The sequence below is a fragment of the Schistocerca cancellata genome, chromosome 9 (assembly GCF_023864275.1).
Source record: "Schistocerca cancellata isolate TAMUIC-IGC-003103 chromosome 9, iqSchCanc2.1, whole genome shotgun sequence".
NCBI classification, from domain to species: Eukaryota; Metazoa; Arthropoda; class Insecta; order Orthoptera; family Acrididae; genus Schistocerca; species Schistocerca cancellata.
In genome coordinates, this window is record NC_064634.1 from 463,203,030 (window position 1) to 463,225,734 (window position 22,705).

The window sequence follows — 22,705 nt, forward strand, 5'->3', positions numbered from 1 at the left end:
GACCAATCCTGATAAGATTTGAAAGTGGTGAGAAAGTTTAGCAACTTCCTTTAAATGTTCAGAAGTGCAAAACTGCGCACATTAAAGAAATGAAAAAACCGTAGTATCCTATAATTATAATATCACTGAGTCACAGTTGGGATCAGTCAGCACATATAGGCATTTGGGAGTAACAATTTGTTTGTAAGGAAATGAAATGGAATGCTCGTTTAGTCTCAGTCATAGATAAAACTGGTGGCAAATTGTGGTTCTTTAGTAGAATGCTAGGGTAATGCAATCAATTTACAAAGGAGACCACATACAAAAAGACTGTGTGACCCATCCTGGGATGTTGCTGAAGTATTTGGGAACCATATTAAATAGGACTAACAGGGTGGGTGGTGAGAGAGTGGGAGAGTGGCTGGGTGGATGGGTGGGTGGGTGGGTGAGAAAGGGACAGGGGGTAATGGTGTACTTACACATGAAGAGGATCATAACTGTAAAGCTATTGTGGTTGTATGTTTCTATTGGCCATCCTGCAGTTATCAGAAGGTGAATGGATGCTGCTCCTCATTTCTATTTATTGTGTCCATCCTAGAATTTAAATAACCAAAATAATTAATTGTTTATGCAATAGTAATACCCACCTGAACATACAGTTACGGCAACCACAAGCATGATATAGATGCAGAAGTATCCAATGAGCTGGGGCATTACATCTGAAATAGAACTTATCTCTTTAAGTATTGAAAGGTCCAATAACAACATTTAACATACTGTTTTAAAATTATTGAATTTCATTTTGTAGATCTTGTCATGAAAGACATAAAATGTGCAAGAATAAAGACATAATACACTATGGAAGCCAAAATATGACTAGAGATACACACCTAGGTGACAATAAAGAAAAATCACTAAACACCGTGTTTTGGTGTAGATATACATCCAAAGTACAGGATGAATACAACTAATGAAATATGTTAGAAAGTACCCATCTTTTGTATTGATTCCTGCACCAGCATAATTTCTTTCAGATAAGTGAAATGGAAACAGTATAAGGATTTCTGGCCCACTGAATACAGGGTAGTATCAACAACACCATAAAATAGTATAAAGGAAGTTGGATGAACTGGAAGGTAGAGAACACAGTTAATTACTATGGACAGTTAAATTATAAGATTATTCTCATGAGAATCAGCAGCAACTCAATGACAACAATAATAGTTCATATATAGATAGATGTTGACATCACAAGCAGAAGATGAACAGAGTGAGTGCATGAGGGCACTGAATGGGTAATTTTGTATGTGAGGAGATATGAAAATTTAACAATTATGGGGGTTTGAAATGCTATGGAACCAGAAGTTATAGACAATAGAGTTACAAAAGTACACAAACTTAGTAAAACAAAATAATTCTAGAGTTCTGCAACAAATTTCAGTTAGTAATGGCAAATACACTGTTCAAGAATCACAAAAGAAGGAAGTATACCTTGGAAAACCCTGGAAATATGGGAAGAAAACAGTTGGATTACATCACAGTGAGACAAAGATTCTGAAATATGATATTGCAGCATAAGTTGTATGCAGCTCTAGATATACACTCAGATCACAATTTAGTAATATTGAAGAGGAGACTGTATTTTAAGGGAGTTGTCAAGAACAATCAATGTGTAAGGAAGTGTGATACTGAAGTGCTAAGAAATAATTATGTGCATTATAAGTTCTCTGAGGTGAAATTCACATCCCTAAAAAGAGCAGTCATAGAACTGAATGGATAAATATAATCAAAAAAAGCTAACTGCACAGAAACCTCAGGTTACAGTGGAAAAATCAGTACTTCAATTTATTGATGAAAGAAAGAAAGAAAAAATGTGAATGAAATTAAAAGAACACAGCAATGTAAGTCACGTAGGAATGAAATCAACAGGAAAAACAGATAATCTAGGGGGAAATGTCTCCAGGCAAATATGAAGTTGCCAAAGAGGAAATCATCATTTGAAGGACGCGCAGCATATAAAAAAGCCAAAATAACTTTGGGTGGAATTAAAAGTAACAGTATCAACATTAACAACACAAAAGGAATTCCACTGTTAATTACAGAGGAGAGAGTGGTATAGGTGGTAAGAGCCCCTACTAGGAGGCGGAACTGTCCACTGACATGACAAAAGAAGAAATGGAGGCCAGTTTGCAAGACAGGGAATTCAGTAATATATTCAGAGTCTGACAAAGCTTTGGAAGACTTGTGAACAAACCAGGCAGAAGAGAAAGATTACATTGCTTAGTACTTCTAAAATCAATGGAGGAAGTAGCATCTATATGATTATTCTAGTTAATGTATAGAAAATATAAGAGTGGAGACATACCGTAAGACTTCTGGAAGAAAATCATTCCCACAGTCCTGAAGGTCACAAAGTCAGATAAATGTGAGAACTATTGCCCAGACTGTATGTGTATCTACTTGATAACTCTGCAATTCACACTTTAGTGTTTGGCAGAGGTTCATAGAACCACCTTTGTCTTTATAGCTCATGGTTCAAAGTTACTGACATGATTAAAACACAGAAGACTGGGGAAAAAATTGAGGATATGTTAGATGATAGCCAGCTTAGGAGAGGTAAAGGCACTGGAAAGGTAGTTACAATGGGTTTAATAATGGAATCAACACGTAAGAAAAATCGACATCTTTTTAGGATATTTTGACCCATGAAAACCATTTGACAACATAAAATGGTACAAAAGTTTTGAAATTCTCAGAAAAATAGGTATAAACTATATGAAGTCCTCACATTAAAAAGAGCAAAAGGCAGGGGACTGTCCCCCTCCCCCCAATGCACACACACATGGCTACTTTTCAACTGTACAAAAAAGAAGCAATCATGAAAACTGAAAATGTAAGAAAGTTTCAGGAATGTGATTAAAATTCAGGTTGAAAGGATATCAATGATAAGATTCACTGATTACATTCTGTGTAAGTGAGGAAGAATTGCAGGACCTGTTGAATGGAATGAACAGTCTAATGAGCATGGAATATGGACTGAGAACAAATGAAAGTAATAAGAAAAGCCAAAATGACATTAGTGATCAACTTAGCATCAAACTTGGGGTCACATAGTAGATGAAGCGAAGGAATCCTGCTACCTCAGAAGCTAAGTAACACACAATGGAAAAAGGAAAGAGCCTATGAGAAGCAAACTAGCACCAGAAAAAATGGTACTTATTGCTACAAGAAGTTCGCTAGTATCAAAACTAGAAATTAACTTGAGGAAGAAATTTCTGAGAAAGCACTGTATGGAGGTGAATCACAGATGGTGAGAAATCTGGAAAATAATAGAATTGAGATGTGTTACAGAAGGATACTGAAAATGAAGTGATCTGATAAGATAGAAAATGAGGAGATAGTCAAGGAGAGGGATATGTTGAATACTCTGAATACAAGTAGGGACAGGATGAGTGGATATGAATTAACACATCAGATAATAACTTTGTGGTAGTTGGGGAAGCCACAGAGGGCAAAAACTGCAACAGAAGACAGATATTGGAATATAATTTAAGTTCTACTCTGAGATGAAGAGGTCGACAAAAAAGAGGTGTTTGTGTCAAGCTGTATCACACCAGTTAAAAGAACTACAAACTATGTTTTTCAGATTATAAAAGTTAGTTAAATAGTACTGTTTTATTTATATTTCCAGTCATTGTCATTTCTGCAAGTTGACGTACTACTTACAAAATTCATCTGCGGAAAAATGCATATGCCAGAAATCTCCATCAGGCCCATTTGTCATCAAAAATTTGTACTTCAGGTTTAGGCCCTAGAATTAAATAATGTCAACTAAGTTGTTGCTGGACTGACAGAAGTAAAGTGTTAGAGCAAAAATATTTTATTAAATTTTACCAATTTAGTAACTGACTTTTGTTTGATAATGTGTAGAACTCCATCCTTTTAAATTGAGCAGTGTATAACATACATACACCAATCAGCCAGAACATTATGACTACCAGCCTACTATCAATACAAACCCATCCAGGTGATAGCAGTGTCACCTAATGAGGAATGACTGCTTGTCAGATAACGCACAGTGCATGTAATATCAGTGAGCATGCTGCCTGTGTGCAGAATGGGGAAGGTGTGCGATCTATTTGAATTTGACAGAGGGCAGATAGTGATGATTCGGAGGCTCGGCACGAGTATTTCAGAAACTGCACACCTTTCGAGTGTTCCGTGTGTATTGCGGTGAGTGTCTTCGACACGTGGTGAGTGTCTTCGACATGTGGTGAAACAAAGGTGAAATCATGTACAGACATTGTGGAGTTGGGCAGTCACACCTCATTATAGATGTAAGACATTGTAGGCTGGGCAGATTGGTAAAACAGGACAGGTGGCAAACTGCGGAAGAATTAACATCAGACTTTAATGCTGGGCAGAGTACACGTGCCAGAATGCAGAGTGCACTGAACACTCCTAAAGATGGGCCCCGTACATGTGCAAATGTTAACACAATGACTTTGGCAACTATGACTGAAATGGGCAGGTCCCGATCAGCACTGGATGTAGGCGCAGTGGCAGAGCATTGCGAGGTCTGACAAAAGTGAGAGTGAATCAGACACCTTCCAGGGGAACAGCTTCTTGACACCTGTATTGTGGGATGGAGAGAAGCTGGTGGTGGCTCCATTATGCTCTGGGGGACACTGACATGGGCATCCATGGATACAGTGGAACTTGTGCAAGGCACCTTGGCAGCCAAGGACTATCATGCACTGGTTGCAGACCACATACACCCCTTCGTGATGATCACATTTCCCAATGGCAGTGGCATTTTTCAACATGACAATGCTCATGTCACGATGCCAGGAGTGTGATGGAGTGGTTTGAGAAACACAGTGGTGGGTTCCAATTGATGTGGTGTCCCCAACTCAATAGATTCTATCGCTTGCACCTTTGTCCCGCATTGTGCGCGGGGTTGGCGTAGTTAAATCAGATTTGGCAGGGTAGTGTGAAGGGGTGGTCAGATGCCCTTCCTGCCACCACTTTGTACCCCCTGGGACAGAATCAGAGTACCCCATCTGTCTGCGCCCAGTGTAAATCATGGAAAAGTGTAGATATGGTTCAAATGTCTGTGAGTCGTGTAACTGAGGCAGGACATGGGGACCAGCCCAGTATTCACCTAGAGGGATGTGGAAAACCGCCCAAAAACCACATCCCAGCTGGCTGGCACACCGGCCCTTGTAGTTAATCCGGCGGGCAGATTCAATCCGGGGCCAGCGCACCTACCCGAGTCCAGGAAGCAGCGCATTAGCACTCTCGGCTAACCTGACATCTCCCAACTCACTAGATCTGTGATGTGATTGAACATTGCACCAGAGCTCTTCACCCTCTCCCGTAATTTACAGAAATTAGGTGAGATGCGTGTACAGATGTGGTGCCAACTGCCTCCAGTGACCTGCTAAGGCCTCACTGCTCCCATGCCATGACATGTCACTGCTGTTATCCATGCCAAAGGTGGACATACTGGCTTCTGTGTAGATGGTCATAATGTACTAGCTGATCAGGGTATTAACCAGTTCAATGTTCCATAGGAGTTATGGCATAAGGGATAAACGTGCAACATTATAAAATCATACTTGAAAAACGGAGAACGGTATGTGAAGATAAAGTATTCTGACAATACTGCTAAAAGTGTGTACTGAGTTTTTAAACTAGTAGAGCGCTTTCTACCACAGGGATCAGTCATGGAACCATTCCTGTTCATACTGTGTGTACACCACACTTTTTAAATTATATATTTCAGGTCACACAAATAGTATCATGTCAATGTAGATACACCACAGACAAGGTACTCAGCTGTGGAATAATCTACCAACACTTATCATATTGTATCCTAATATGAATATTTGCTAGAAACTATGGAAGAAATAAATTAGAAGCATAGCTAATTTACCTACAAGATAATCCAGAAAAAAAAACTTTCAAAGAACTAAATGTATTTACTGTTTCTGTACTATATAAATTTGAAACAATCATGCATGTAAAAATAAACTGAGCTGCTTTGCTGAATTGGAACATACATATTCTATACTACTGTATAAGGACAAGATGTTGTTTAATGTTGTTACCAAATATTTCAAAGCAGTCTTGACCAAATTACTTCAATTTGTTAAAAACACTCTAATAAATTTTTGGACAAACATAGGCTACATATTGTTCCTCTACCATGTGGTGCCCTGCTTGTCACTCTTGATGCCACCTCCTTTTATACTAACGTCCATAATGCCCAACTATTGAACACTACCTTTCCCAATGCCCGATGGATTCCAGACCCACAACTTCCTTCCTGGTCACCATGACCAATTATATCCTCACCCACAATTACTTCTCCTTTGAAGGCATTACCTACAAACAAATCTGTGGTGCAGCTATGGGCATCCACATGGCACCATCCTATGCCAACCTGTTCATGGACCTTCTAGAGGAATCCTTACTAAACAACCAGAATCCCAAACCCCTCACCTGGTTCAAATTCATCGATGACATCTCTGTGATCTGGATCAATGGTGAGGACACCATAGCCACATTCCATCAGAACCTCAACACCTTCTCCCCCATACACTTCACCTGATTCTACTCAATCTAACAAGCACCTTACTTGATGTTGATCTTCATCTCAAAGCTGGCTGCATTAGTACCTCTGTCCACTCACTAAAATTTGAAACGAGACTCGTCTGACTAGGCAACATGTTTCCAGTCATCAACAGTGTTGACAGGCCCAGGTGAGGTGTAAAACTTTGTGTCATGAAGTAATCAAGGGTACACCAGTGGACCTTCTGCTCTGAAAGTCCATATCAATGATGTTCTATTGAATGGTTCGCATGCTGATACTTATCGATGGCCCAGCATTTAAATCTGCAGCAATTTGCAGAAAGGTTGCAGTTCTGTCACACTGAACAATTCTCTTCAGTCATCATTGGTCCCATTCTTGCAGGATATTTTTCTGACTGCTGCAATGTTGGAGATTTGAATTTTACCAGATTTCTGATATATACAGAACATTTGTGAAACGTCATACAGGAAAATCCCCACTTCATCACTACCTCGGAGGTGCTGTGACCCATCCCTCATGTGCTGACTATAAAACCACATTCACACTGACTTAAATCTTGATAACCTCCCATTGTAGCAGCAGTAACCAATTTAACAACTGCACCACATCCTTGTCTTGTACAGGTGTTGCCAACCGCAGTGCTGTATTCTGCCTGTTTACATAATTCTGTATTTGGATATGCATGCCTATACCAGTTTCTTTGGCATTTCAGTGAGTGTGTGTGTGTGTGTGTGTGTGTGTGTGTGTGTGTGTGTGTGTGTGTGTGTGTGTGTGTAAAGTTCTTGACCAGTTTACTTCAAAATCATACAAAAGGCTCTAATAAACATTCAAATATAGGATCCATGAGCTTTAAATTTATTAATTCTTTAATAATCATGCTATTTGCAACACACTTTGCAGACAGTATTCACATATACTACTGAATGCACATGCAACAGCAGATTATTGTGTAACACACAGTTCAGGAGGTATGATGTCATAAACACTGAAAGTGTGGAAAACTGCTGCTTCATGTATGACATTTTAATTTATTACTTCTTTACATCTTACTCATTTCACAACATATTTTGCAGAGAGTGTCCACATATACCACTGGAAGTACATGCAAAAGTATATCATTTTCTTATGCATAGTTCAGGTAATATGATGTTATAAATTTTGATCTGCATGAGAACTGAATGGCAACGCAAAATTTGCTAGAGTTGCAGGTAAAATATGTGTACAAATAGGTGTGAAACATGTGTGATATGAGCATATGTGAGCACACCATTGGTAAAAAGTTATTCCTATATCCCTGGATTGATTTCAGTCATACATGGTATACATATTACTTATTATTATTGGAAAGAAATACTGTGTGGGTAAGAGCCAGCATCCTTCTATTGGGATGGATGTCATGATGTTGTGAGAAAAGGATGGAGAGGGGTGAGGGGTGGAGGGAGGAAGTATGAGATTGAAGGATAGTGAGGGATGAGGAGATGGGCAGACAGAGGGAAAGAGGAATGGATAGAGAGGGGGAGAGGTGGGGATGGACAGAGAGAGGGGGAAGGAAGAGTTATGGGGAGGAGGATGTTGTAGTTGTTGTGGTCTTCAGTCCAGAGACTGGTTTGATGCAGCTGTCCATGCTAATCTTTCCTGTACAAGCTTCTTCAGTTCCCAGTACCCAGTACCTACAACCTGCAACCTCCAGCCTTCTGAACCTGCATAGTGTATTCATTTCTTGGTCTCCGTCTATCGTTTTTACCCTCAACGCTGCATTCCAATACTAAATTGGTGATCCCTTGATGCCTCAGAACATGTCCTAAAAACCGATCCCTTCTTCTAGTCAAGTTGTGCCACAAATTTCTCTTCTCCTCATTTCTATTCAGTACGTCCTCATTAGTTATGTGATCTACCCATCTAATCTTCAGCATTCTTCTGTAGCATCACATTTTGAAAGCTTCTATTCTCTTCTTGTCTAAACTTTTTAACATCCATGTTTCACTTCCATACATGGCTACACTCCATAGAAATACTTTCAGAAACAATTTCCTGACACTTAAATCTATACTCAATGTTAACAAATTTCTCTTCTTCAGAAACGCTTTCCTTGTCATTGCCAGTCTACATTTTATATCCACTCTACTTCGACCATCATCAGTTATTTTGCTCCCCAAATACCAAAACTCGTTTACTACTTAAAGTGTCTCATTTCCTAATCTAATTCCCTCAGCATCACCTGATATACTTCAACTACATGCTATTATCCTCATTTTGCTTTTGTTGATGTTCATCCAATAGCCTCCTTTCAGGACACTGTCCATTCCGTTCAACTTTTCTTCCAAGTCCTTTGCTGTCTCTGACAGAATTACAATGTCATCGGTGAACCTCAAAGTTTTTATTTCTTCTCCATGGATTTTAATTCCTACTAAAAATGTTTCTTTTGTTTCCTTTACTGCTTGCTCATTATACAGATTTAATAACATTGGGGAGAGGCAGCAACCGTGTTTCACCCCCTTCCCAACCACTGCTTCCCTTTCATGCCCCTCGACTCTTATAACTGCCATCTGGTTTCTGTGCAAATCATAAATAGCCTTTCACTCCCTGTATCTTACCCCTGCCACATTCAGAATTTGAAAGAGAGTATTCCAGTCAACATTGTCAAAAGCTTTATCTAAGTCTACAAATGCTAGAAATGAAGGTTTGCCTTTCCTTAACCTAACTTCTAAGGTAAGTCATAGGGTCAGTATTGCCTAACGTGTTCCACCATTTCTACGGAATCCAAACTGATCTTCCCCGAGGTCGGCTTCTACCAGTTTTTCCATTCGTTTGTAAAGAATTTGTGTCTGTATTTTACAGCCGTGACTTATCAAACTGATAGATCAGTAACTTTCAGAGCTGTCAACACCTGCTTTCTTTGGGATTGGAATTATTATATTTTTCTTGAAGTCTGAAGGTATGTCACCTATCTCATACATCTTGCTCACCAGATGGTAGAGTTTTGTCAGAACTGGCTCTCCCAAGTCTGTCACTAGTTCTAATGGAATGTTGTCTACTCCTGGGGCCTTGTTTCGACTCAGGTCTTTCGGTGCTCTGTCAAACTCTTCACGCAGTATCATATCTCCCATTTCATCTTCATCTACATCCTCTTCCCTTTCCATAATATTGTCCTCAAGTACATCGCCCTTATATAGACCCTTTATATACTCTTTCCATCTTTCTGCTTTCCCTTCTTTGCTTAGAGTTGGGTTTCCATCTGAGCTCTTGATATTCATACAAGTCGTTCTCTTTTCTCCAAAGGTCTCTTTAATTTTCCTGTAGGCAGTATCTACCTTACCTCTAGTGAAAGAAGCCTCTATATCCTTACATTTGTCCTATAGCCATGCCTGCTTAGCCATTTTCCACTTCCTGTCGATTACATTTTTGAGACGTTTGTATTCCTTTTTGCCTGCTTCTTTTACTGCATTTTTATATTTTCTCCTTTCATCAATTACATTCAATATTTCTTCTGTCACCCAAGGATTTCTATTAGCCCTCGTCATTTTACCTACTTGATCCTCTACTGCCTTCACTACTTCATCCCTTAAAGCTACCCATTCTTCTTCTACTGTATTTCTTTCCCCCATTCTTGTCAATTGTTCCCTTATGCTCTCCCTGAAACTCTGTGCAACCTCTGGTTTAGTCAGTCTATCCAGGTCCCATCTCCTTAAATTCCCACCTTTTTGCAGTTTCTTCAGTTTCAATCTACAGTTCATAACCAACAGATTGTGGTCAGAGGCCACATCTGCCCCTGGAAATGTCTTAGAATTTAAAACCTGGTTTCAGAATCTCTGTCTTACCATTGTATAATCTATCTGAAACCTTCCAGTATCTCCCGGCCTCTTCCATGTATACAACCTTCTTTCATGATTCTTGAACCAAGTGTTAGCTACGATTAAGTTATGCTCTAATTCTACCAGGCGGCTTCCTCTTTCATTTCTTCCCCCCCCCCCCCTCCCCCCACCCCCCCCCCCCCCCACCCTTCACCAATCCATATTCACCTACTACGTTTCCTTATCTTCCCTTCCCTACTATCGAATTCCAGTCACACATGACTATTAAATTTTTGTCTCCCTTCACTATCTGAATAATTTCTTTTATCTCATCATACATTTCATCAATCTCTTCCCTATCTGCAGAGTTAGTTGGCATATAAACTTGTACTACTGTGGTAGGTGTGGGCTTCGTGTCTATCTTGGCCACAATAATGCATTCACTATGCTGTTTGTAGTAGCTTGCCCGCATTCCTATTTTCCTATTCATTATTAAACCTACTCCTGCAATACCCCTATTTATAACCCTGTATTCACCTGACTAGAAGGCTTGTTCCTCCTGACACTGAACTTCACTAATTTCCACTATATCCAACATTAAGCTATTAATTTCCCTTTTTAAATTTTCTAACCTACCTGCCTGATTAAGGGATCTGACATTCCACACTCCGATCCACAGAATGCCAGTTTTCTTTCCGCTGATAACGATGTCCTTCTGAGTAGTCCCCACCCTGAGATCCAAATGGGGGACTATTTTACTTCCGGAATATTTTACCCAAGAGGATGCCAACATCATTTAACCATACAGTAAATCTGCATGCCCTCAGGAAAAATTAAGACTGTAGTTTCCCCTTGCTTTCAGCCATTCACAGTACCAGCACAGCAAGGTGTTTTGCTTAGTGTTACAAGGCCAGATCAGTCAATCATCCAGACTGTTGCCCGTGCAACTACTGAAAAGGCAGCTGCCCCTCTTCAGGAACCACATGTTTGTCTGGCCTCCCAACAGGTACCCCTCCATTGTGGTTGTATCTACAGTATGGCTATCCATATCACTGAGGCAAGCAACCCTCCCACCATTGACAAAGTCCATGGTCCATGGGGAGGGGGAGGGGAGGAGGATATGGTTAGAGAAAAGAAAGAGGAAATGGACAGAGAGAGGAGAAGCACGAAATGCAGACGGAGTGAAGAGGAGAAGGACAGAGAAAGGAGCAAGGAGCTGATAGCAAAGTGATGAGGGCGGGGGGGGGGGGGGGGGGGGGGGGGAGATCAGCAGATGGACAGAGAGTGGGACAGGAGGAAATAGAAAGTGGAGAAAGGAGGAGATGGACAGAGAGAGTGGGTGGGATGAGATGGAGTAATAGGACTGTAATAAGTGCATACTTGGGCAGTTCTAGGTACTCAGCTTGTAAGATACCAGCTAGTGTACAAAAAAGATCAGCATGCTCCTCTTCAAAGGACTCTGATAGAAAAGTGGAGAACCAGCTGTCTGAAACCTCATTTCCTCACCAAAAAGTTTGTCACGGGAACATGTTCACGCTCTTTTAACACAGAACATTCTATATCCTGTTATCCAGTCTCTCAATGTAGTGAAGTCTTCATACTCAGTATCTCCTTCTTACTGCCACTGTCTGTGTATGTCTCTCTCCCACTGTCTCCTTATTCTCCCACTGGCACTTTTTCATATTTATCTCTCCCACTATCACTGTCTTCATTCATTTTTCTTGTCTTCCTTTACCACTGCAGCCTCTCTGCCACTTTCACTGTCTCTTTGTCACACTGACATTGTCTCTGTCCCATTCTCTTCTCTTTCCCATTGCCACTGTCTCTTTCATTCTTGCTTACAGTCTGCTTTCTTTCTCTTCAGCCACCATTGTCACTTCTCTGCATGTGTCCTTCAGAATGGTTTGCTTGGGCAACTTAAACATGTGGGAAATGGGAAAATCAGGCAAATTTTTTGGTGTTTAAGATCTAGGATTTGGGGTGGGCGGGGAGGAGGGGGGTTCCAGGCCCTCCCCCCAATCCTATGTACCATATTTACTCGAATCTAAGCCGCACTTTTTTTCCAGTTTTCGTAATCCAAAAAACTGCCTGCGGCTCAGAATCGAGTGCAAAGCAAGCGGAAGTTATGAAAAATGTTGGTACATGCCGCCACAACTAACTTCTGCCGTCGAATATATGTAGCACTACGCAGGCATGCTTTGTAGGCACAAAGATAAATACTGGCGCCAAAACCTCTGCATAAATAAATAAATTTAAAAAAAAGTTGAAGACGAGCTTTTTTTCTCCGCCGCGAGTTTTGACCACTGCATTTTCATACATTATCCAACGAAGTAAATACAAATTCCGTATTGTTCATCTTCGAATGTAGCACAGTTTCAGTGTACTACGAAAACCTGACTGGCAAGACTGTTTGGGATGTTTGTCAATATGGCCAACTCTACATTCTGAATTTTTTCCTATCTGTGAGAAGAGATGGTTGCTAATAGGAACCTGATGAAATTTGAATCACATACAGTATTCTCTTCATCGTAAGAATAATACGAATATAAACATTTTGCCATGTATTCTTTCGTGTTTGCTGCTATCTCATTTAAATCCTGTCTGCCAAATAAACTACGAAACTAGAGTGAGACAACAGCAAACACGGAAGAATATACGTATCGTGTCATGTTTATATTCGTATTATTCTTATGCCTAATAGTGATACAGTCAGAAATGAAGCATGGCAAGTGACTAGATTTTTAAATCTAAGATGACTCTAATTTCTGTGCAGAATTTGATGTAATAAAGAAGTGGCCGCAAAGCTTTTCAAATGGAGAAAAATTTTCGCCCAACTCTCGTTCAGAGCATGTTCTATCATACGCAGTCTATTATTTGATTCTTGTTGATCATTATCAAAGAAAGCAGCAGTGTAAGTAACAACAAATAGCAGTCTCTTGCCATTGTTTCGCTAATGAGATGATTCCTCTCTTTTTTTTTAATTGTACGCGGCGGTAGCGCGCACAAAAGCAAGCCATGCCGCGAGCTGCGACAGGCCGTAAACACGCACTATCAGAATGCGACAAACAATGCATGACACAGTGCAGTAATGCATTTTCAGTGTAAGAGTGATGCAAACACCTATAACAAAGAAAACGGCACTTATCAGATCAAAGCAAAATAAGCAATCGATTCAAACCAGACGAAGCACGTGAAAAAGGAAGGGCACCTGTATAAATACGGACGGAGCGCCTGACGCATAGCAATAGCTACGTGGTAAACCTTAACTGCTAAGCTTACGACTCGAACCAAACTACTGTAGCTGTATCGTCAATCATTTGACCTAAATTGTGTCTCATATTACAATGGACCAACTTTGTTTCGATTTGGAGGTGCGGCCTACAACTTTTCTCTCCCCTTGAATTTCGAGTCTCAAATTTCAGGTGCGGCTTAGATTTGGGAATTTTTTTTTCCTTTTATTTCGAGTCTCATTTTTCAGGTGTGGCTTAGATTCGAGTGCGGCTTAGAATCGAGTAAATACGGTATACTCTCCACTCATCTCTCTTTTTCATTTCCATAGTCTCCACTTTCTTTCACTCCAACTGCCACTATCTTCATCTATATCTCTTTCTGTTTTACTGCCACTGTCTCTCACTGATTTATTTGGATCAAGGCAGTCAAATAGATGCAGTATTTCTTGATATCCATAAAGCATTTTATTCAGTATCATACCTACAGTTATTGTCAAAAGATTGATCATATAGGGTATCAAACAAAATTTGTGATTGGATTGAAGACTGTTTAGTAGGAAAAATACAGCCTGTTATCTCATATGAGATGTAGGAGTAACTTCAGGTGTGCCCCAGGGGAAGTTGTTGGGACGCTTGCTGTTCATATAGTATATTAATGATTTTGCAGAAAATATTAATAGTAAAATCAGGATTTTTGCAGATGATGCAGTTATTTATAATGAAGTACTATCTGAGAGAAACTGTGTAAATATTCAGTCAGCTCTTGATAAGATTTCAGTGTGGTGCAGAGATTGGCAACTTGCTCCAAATGTGGAGAAATGAAAAATTTTGTACTTCACGAAATGAAAAATCATAGTGTCCTATGACTATAATATTAATCAGTCATGGCTAGAATTGGCCAACTCATACAAATACCTGTGTCATGTATTTTATGTATTTTTGATGATTGTTGTTCACAGTTTTTGATGTGTATATGTGATTTAAATGATTCTGTTATGTTTGTTATTCATGATGACAGATGGTCTCAGTTTACTACAACATTTCGTTTGTTTTTGCTAGTATGTATCCAAGCCTTTAATATGCGTGAGATTCTTGCACATAACATTAGTGCCCTATTTTGTTGGATGTATTCCTTAGCACAAGCTCCACTTGCTTGACACTAGGACACAGTCAAATTTGTGTTCATATTTTCTATTGTATGCAGATGTTTTAAATGGTTCTGATACGTTTTATTTATTAAGACAGAGGATTTGAAATAGTGTAACTTCAAAATTTTGATGCACATGAGTATGTATCCCAGGTTTTAATGTGCACAAGTGTCTAATGCATACCACAAGTGGCCTCTCTCAGTGAAACTGTCTGCCCTAGTGCTTCCACACCCTCTTCACACTAGTTCACAGGCTAAGTTCAGATAGTATGCCATGTTCACATCAACCATCTCCTCATAAATATGCTGTACAGATGGAGGTGATACTTTAATTTTAGCTACTGATGACGCCTATGGCATGATTGTTTTATGCACCTCCACTGCAGGATGTGATTTTAGTAAGTGACTAAAAGTTTTTGTGCCTGTAATACTTTGGTAATTTTCATGGAATTTAAAGCTATAAGTGTTTGTTTTTTCTTTCATTGCAGTTATGTAGCTAAGTTTTTTACTAATGAAGGTGTTTCCCAGTTCAGATGTATTTTTACAGATATATTTATCCTGCAACTGTTTGGCTGTTTTCATTTACCATGGGGAAAAAAATATGTGTTTTATTTTGTACTGATATGAAATGAAATGATCACATAGGTTTAGTTGAGGATAAAGCAGGTGGTAGACTTCAGGTTATTGGTAGATTACTGGGGAAGTGCAATCAATATCCAAAACAGACTGCTTACAAATCACTTGTGCAACTGGTTCTAGAAAATTGCTCAAATGTGTCTGATCCACACCAGATAGGACAAACGGAGGATATTGAACAGGTACAGAGAAGGGCAGCATGTATGGTCTCAGGATTGGTTAATCTGTGGGAGAATGTCACCGAGATACTGAAGGAACTGAAATGGCAGACTCTTGGAGACAGACGTAAACTACCCTGAGAAAGTCTATTACATTTGCTAAATATTGCTCACATAGTGTTTGTGAGGATAAAATTAGAATAATTATTGTATGCACAGAGCTATTCAAACAATCATTCTTCCTGCTCTCCATACATGAATTGAACAGGAAGAAACCCTAATAACTAGTACAATGGGATGTACCCTCTGCCGTGCACCTCACTGTGGTTTGCAGAGTATACATGTAGATGTAGATGGTCATCACTATCTCCTCTCTCTTTGGCTCCCACTGCTACTGTCTTCATCCATCTGTCTTTATCTTTCACTGGTGCTTTCTCTCTCCCACCATCACTCTCTTCTCTCTCTTTCTCTCCCAATTGCACTGTCTCCTGTCTGTTCCATGGTCACCATATCTCTGCTATTCTCTTTCAGTATTAAAAAAAAAATGGGGATATATTCACATGCCAAAATTTTTTGTGAGGAAGATTGAGGCAGCTGGTTCCTCACTTTTCTGTCACAGTCTTTTAAAGAGGGGCATATTTGCCTTTTTTTGCCACTAGAGGAGTATTTTTGGGTTGGTTCCCTTCTTGTCCTTGTTACAGCAGGGTGGGCTGCTTACATAAAACAAATTCTGCTGGCAGTCGATTTATATACTTCGACACATTTATACACTTTGACGTTTACACACAACAAATAAGTACACAAAATATAAGGTTAATACAAAATTCTCACTGTTTCAATGCAAGTTAACCTTACACTATGTTACATAAAAATGCACAATACACTTAGGCTACATGTGCCGTATTCCAAAAACACAGTGTTTTATTTACAAGTACACAGAATTTTGTATGACACAACCACCTGTATAGGTGTGAACAGCCCATTATACAGAGGCAGCACATCATTAAGTTTGATTGGGGAAAAATGGCAATTAAAAACATAATTTGGAGACCTGAGAAACCTTGTGACAACATCAAAATCCTTACCATGTGTTCACTATGTCAATTAAATTACATTTATACCTGAAACTGGATATTAGGTGCATATTTTACATGCATACATAGAATCTCTAGATTTCAAAAAAAGTTTCAAGGTTCTCTGAGAGCATCATCATAAGAATTTATGGTAAAAGAATTTGATGATTTGCCATGACTAAAAATGATAAAAGTGGACATTCCCACAATTAATACAGTACTTTTAATACCCTAAACTCATGACTTTTTGGGTTTATCTTGATAATACAGGCCTTTTTTAATCAGCCTCTGACAGGCTATAAATAAGAGACAAGTTCATAGAAAACAATTATTTGTTACCAAAAGTTTTGTACACTTATGGTTACTTTTCAACATGATCACTGAAAAGATTGAGACATTTATTGTACCTGTGGACAAGCTTTGCAATACCCTCTTCAAAAAATGTTGCTGCCAATGATGTCAAATGAGCATTGATGTTGTTTTGATGATCTTCGTTGGTTTGAAAGTGCTGCCCTCCTAGCCTGTCTTCAGTTCAGGGAAAAGATTAATGTTGCTGGGTGCCAGGTCAGGATTGTATGGTGGATGATTGAAAATGTCCCATTGAAATTGTTCAAGGAGTTGTTCAAGCAGCCATTGGGTTGTGCCAGTAGTGTGTGGACGAGCATTGTGATGGATCAACACAATTCCTGAAGTCAGCATTGTTCTTCATTTGTTTTGAACGGCTCTCCACAAACATTGTAAAGTTTCACAATAAGCAGCTGCACTGATAGTGGTTCCAAGCTGCATAAACTCTACGAGCAACACACCTTTTTGGTTCTAAAACATGGTGGCCATAACATTTCTCTTGTTGAATGTTTGTTTGAATATTTTTTGTTTGTTTGATGAGTTTGGATGCATCCATTGTTGTGATTGTCGTTTTGTTTCCAGTGTGTTGTACTGGATCCAAGTTTCATCTCCAGTAACAATTGATTTCAAAAAGTTCTCTCATTCATCGTGATAACGGTCAAGGAAATTCAAAGCTGATGCCATTCGGTGACTTTTGTGGGCGTCCATCAACATTTTTTGAACCCAACAAGCACAAACTTTTTTGTAGCCTAAATGTTCAGTAATGACAGATCTTGAAACTTTCTGAATTTACATAGACAAAGCAGTTATAGTGAACCTACGATTTTCTCTAACCATTCTGTCAACTCATTCAACAAGGTCAGCTGTAATGACAGACTTGGCCCCCTTCATCATGCATGTCATTTTGGCCATCTTTAAACTTTCGGCACCATTCACACACGACACCATCAGTCATGAAGTTATCACCATACACTTGGCTCATTCTCTGATGAATTTCTGCTGCTTTATTCCCTTCTGCTTGCAGAAACTGAATTACGCTTCATAATTCACACTTGGCAGGAGCAACAATGATGGCAGCCGTGTTTACATGGCTGTAGTGCCTTAAGGTTGGCAATGGCAGAGTGTGTAGTACGAGAGTTGCAGTGTAGTGTACAGTGCATGTCCACTTACTGACACTCGTGTACCTTCAATACTAAGCGATCGGAGGTTGAAAAAAAAAATGGCCCTCATAGTAAAGATTTCTGAAAACAGAAATATGTGATTTATAGAGAAATGTCTAAAGAATGTACAGTTAAAATTTGAGCCATTCCCTGTGGTTAGCTATTTAGATAATTGTGACCTATGGGGCAAAAATGGCTAAAAATCGGTTTTTGCCATTTTCTGCATAAGGCCAGTAACAGAACTCTGAACCTCTGGATCTCAGTAATGGACAATGATATTGAAAAATTTTTTGAAGTTCCTTGAGAACAACAACTTAAGGACATAAGGTAAAAATTTTGATGGTTTGCTGTGAATGTACTGAAAAGTGAGATCGTTTGGGCAAGGTTCAGTATCAAGGGTAGACATAAAATTATGATAGCATTCTTCTACTGACCACCTAACTCATCTCTTCATGTAACTGAAAATTTTAGAGAAATCCTTAGAACACTTGACATAAGTTTTCTAATAATTTCGTAAACATTGGAGGAGACATTAATCATCTAACAATCAATTGGGGTAATATTATAGTTTTGTTAGTGGTGGGTGTGACAAGAAATCCTGTGAAACATTACTAGGTGCCTACCTAAAACTGGTAGTTGAGAACACCACTCATGATGGAAATATATTACATGTAATAGCATCCTCTTTGAGGAAGCAACAATGAAAACCAAAATATGGAGGGAAACTAAAACAAGCAGAAAGATTTATATATTCATCGAACTAGGCAGAAAAGCAGTAGTGGAACTTGAAATGTTTAGCTCACGATGGGTGCATGTAGAGGAGCTGTGGCTCAAGTTTAAATGAACAGTTGAGGATGCAATGGATAGATATATTCCCAGCAGAAAAGTTCATGATGGGAGGGACACTCTTTGGTATACGGTCACCATAAAGAAACTGCTAAGGAAACAGACTACTACATAACAGGTATAAAACAAAGTATAGGACTATTCACAAAACCAAAAAAAAAATTTGGTCATATGTAAAGACTATTAGTGGCAATAAAGTTTGTGCACAGTCAGTTGTGGACAAGACAGGAACTGAAATTAAAAGTAATGAAGTAAAAGCAGAAATGCCTAACTATACTTTCAGTTGTCTCTTTACAAGAGAAAATACATGAGAACTGCCCAAATTTAGTTCTCATACCATTGAAAAGATGAATGAAATGAATATTTCTGTCTGTGATGTTGTGAAATAACTGAAATTGCTAAAACTCAACAAAGCCCCAAGTCTAATGGAACCCCTATCAAATTCTACACCGAATTTGAAGCTGAGTTTACCCCCATCAAAAAAAAAAAAAAAAAAAAAAAAAAAATCATGCCCAGTAGCTGGAAGAAAACACAAGTCACACCTGTCTACTATCTACAAGAAGGAAAGCAAACCTTACTTGGTGGCTGAGGTCTCTAATGCATGCTTGTGTGTGGCATTTGACCTGGGTGTAAGCTGGTTTGAATCCTGCTGGTGGAAAAAATTTTCACTGCCAGTATTTGTCCAGCAAGGGCAGGAGAGGTGCTGGCATAAAGTTCCTGGTCATCAGATTTTGTGCCAATGTCCTTGTTTAAATACTGAATCTCTCTGCAGTGTCTCATGAAGTGGGGGCACGTGAGACTGTTGATGGTGATCCATCCGCCAGATAGGGACATTAGACTTGGCGGTCCCCTTGATGCTATTCGGAAGACATAGGCTATGTGCCAGCACTGCGTTTCACCCTCTCCCTTCTGTCATCATCATGCAACACAAACACTACACTACATGCGCGCACACACACACACACACACACACACACACACACACACACACACACACACACACACATTACAAATTTTATAATGGAGCATGTTCCAAATAAATAAACAAACAAAAAGTGATAAAGGGAAGTAGAAGTGATCCACAAAACTGCCACCCAATAACCTTTGTTGTAGAATTGTAGAACATATTCTGAGCTCAAACATAACAATGCATCATGGAAAGAATGACCTACTCCGTGCCAATCAACATGGACTTTGAAAATATAGAAACCAATTTGCACTTTTCTCACATCACATCCTTAAACCCATGGAACAACACAATCAGGTGGATGCAGTATTTTTCAATTTTTGAAAGGTATTTGACTCAGAACCACATCTACGCTTATTATCAAATGTATGACCTTATGGGGTATCAGATGCAATTTGTGGCTGGACTGAGGATTTCTTGGTAGGGAGGAGCAGCATGTTATTTTGGATGGAGAGTTATTGTCAGATGTAGAAGTAATTTTGGGTGTCTCCCATGGAAGTTGTGGTGTCACCGCAAGACACCACACTTGCTAGGTGGTAGCCTTTAAATCGGCCTTTAAATCTGCTCCAAATTAGAATAGGTGGAGTGGCAAGTCCAAGATAAGATTCCAATCTCTGTATATTTTAACATATTTTTTGAAAAATTTTTGCATGTATTTAATGGAACATATTCGGACAAAACTATATAATAAGCTGAATTGGATCACTGCTGGAATAAAAATATCCAGTGAACAAAGAAAGACAACTGCACAAGGAACTGAAATATAACCAAGACGGTGTTTTCATTAACCATGCTAAACAGTATAAAAGCATATTTAAAAGGGTACTGAAAGCAGCAAAAGAAATGGTTATAATATTATGAGGAGGAAAGTTTCTGCTCAGCATATAGCGGAGATGCTGTGTCGCAGACAGGCACAACGAAAAGACTTTCACAATACTAGCTTTCAACCGTTAAGGCCTTCATCAACAATAGACAAACATACACACATGATTGTGTGTGTGTGTGTGTGTGTGTGTGTGTGTGTGTGTGTGTGTGTGTGTGGATGTGTGTGGGTGTGTGTGTGTGTGCGTGGTGGGGGAGGGGGGGGGGGTTGCGTTTGGGTGAGTGTGTGTGTTATCATCATTCAGTGCTTCCTGCCACTGTCCATCAGTATGGGTATATCAAACAATTGAAACTCCAGGTAAGAATATCAACAATGAAGGAAAAGACAGATTGATACTTACTGTATAGAAGACATGTCAAGCTCCAGACAGACACAATTAAAAGACACTTACATAAATGTTTCAGCACAGCCTTTATCAGTAAAATATACACACACCATTCACACACACACACACACACATACATACACACACACACACACACACACACACACACAAAACCAAGCACATCTTACACACACATGACTGCCAATTCCAGCATCCAGAATCAGCATTCTGGCCCAAGATGCTGGAGTTGCTGGTCATGTGCATATGCGTGTACGTGCGTGTGTGCGTGCGTGTGTGTGTGTGTGTGTGTGTGTGTGTGTGTGTGTGTGAGGTGTGCTTGTTAGTGCATGTGTGAATAATGTGTCTCTCTCTGTTACTGATGAAGTCTTTTGCTGTGGCTGAAAGCTTTATGTACTTGTAAGTTTCTTTTAATTGTGCCTGAATGCAACTTGACATGTCTTCTTTACGGTATGTAGTAGCAGTAGTAGTAGTTTATTCATCCGGAGACAATTTACATAGCAATCTGTCTTTTCCTACATTGTCAATATGGGTATCTATGATTTGTTGTTTTATAGTTGATTTTAAGTTATTTTTTATCCCTCTAATTTATACCCTGTATCATATCACAGTTTTGAAACTTTATTTATTTATTTATTTATTTATATTTTTTTTGTGTAGGCCATCAAGCTGATGTCTTTTACAAACATCATACATAGGTTGAGTAGATTACTAGAGATAACACGTACATATAGTAGTAGTACATAAATTTAGCTTTATATTCTAATTACATTACATTTTACAAGACAGGGCAAGTAGATTAGAAAACACTGAGTGAATTTAAACATTTATTTACTAACAAGGCCTAACTCCCTTTGGAACAGCTTTGGTTCACAAGTTTTCAAAGCTTGTGGCAGCTTGTTGAACCATATCTGCCCATTAATATTAGGACTATTGTCAGTTATTTTTAATTTTGTCCTCTGCCTGTAGTAGTTACCCTTACTTTTAGTATCATAATTATGTGTTTCACTGCACTTATTTACTTTGTTTTTACTAGTCAGAAAAAATATAATAAGTTTATACAGACACAAGGAATATACTGTTAGATATTTATGTTGTAGAAAGGTTCCTAAACAGTGCTCTCAGGACTTTAGTCCATGCATTAACGTAATGGCTCTTTTCTGTGACACTAATATACTCTTCAGGTGGAAGTCTGCCACACAACCCCATAGTTCAATACTGTAATTAAGAAATGAATAAACTGTTCCATAGTAAACAATTTTTAGCGTTTGGATTGGAACTGTTTTTGCCAGCTGACTGAAAGATACAAGCTACTGCTGATTTTCTCACTGACTGAAGTAATGTGTTTTACTCAATGGAGACACTAAGAAATTTAATGTTATCTGTTTCTGCTGATGTAATACCACAAATATTGTTTATTTCAGCCTCATGAGAACCAGTTGTTTTAAATGTTAGTAGCTGAGACTTACTTATGTTGGTGTTTAGACCCTGGTATAGAAAATATGTGATTACTTCTGTCACGTTGTTCTGTTAGTTGAAACTGAGTATA

The 22,705-nt window shown here is 39.0% G+C and overlaps 1 protein-coding gene across 1 annotated transcript in view; it reads right to left on the reverse strand.

Moving 5' to 3' along the window:
* LOC126100453 (transmembrane protein 145-like) overlaps window positions 1-22,705 on the reverse strand; it is a 146,766-nt gene that overhangs the window by 83,491 nt on the left and 40,570 nt on the right. The window contains exons 5-6 of the mRNA XM_049911059.1: window positions 3,706-3,790; window positions 627-698 (exon numbers count right to left, since the gene is read on the reverse strand). Of these exons, the coding sequence (XP_049767016.1) occupies window positions 627-698; window positions 3,706-3,790 (157 nt within the window). The remainder of the gene's footprint in view (window positions 1-626; window positions 699-3,705; window positions 3,791-22,705) is intronic.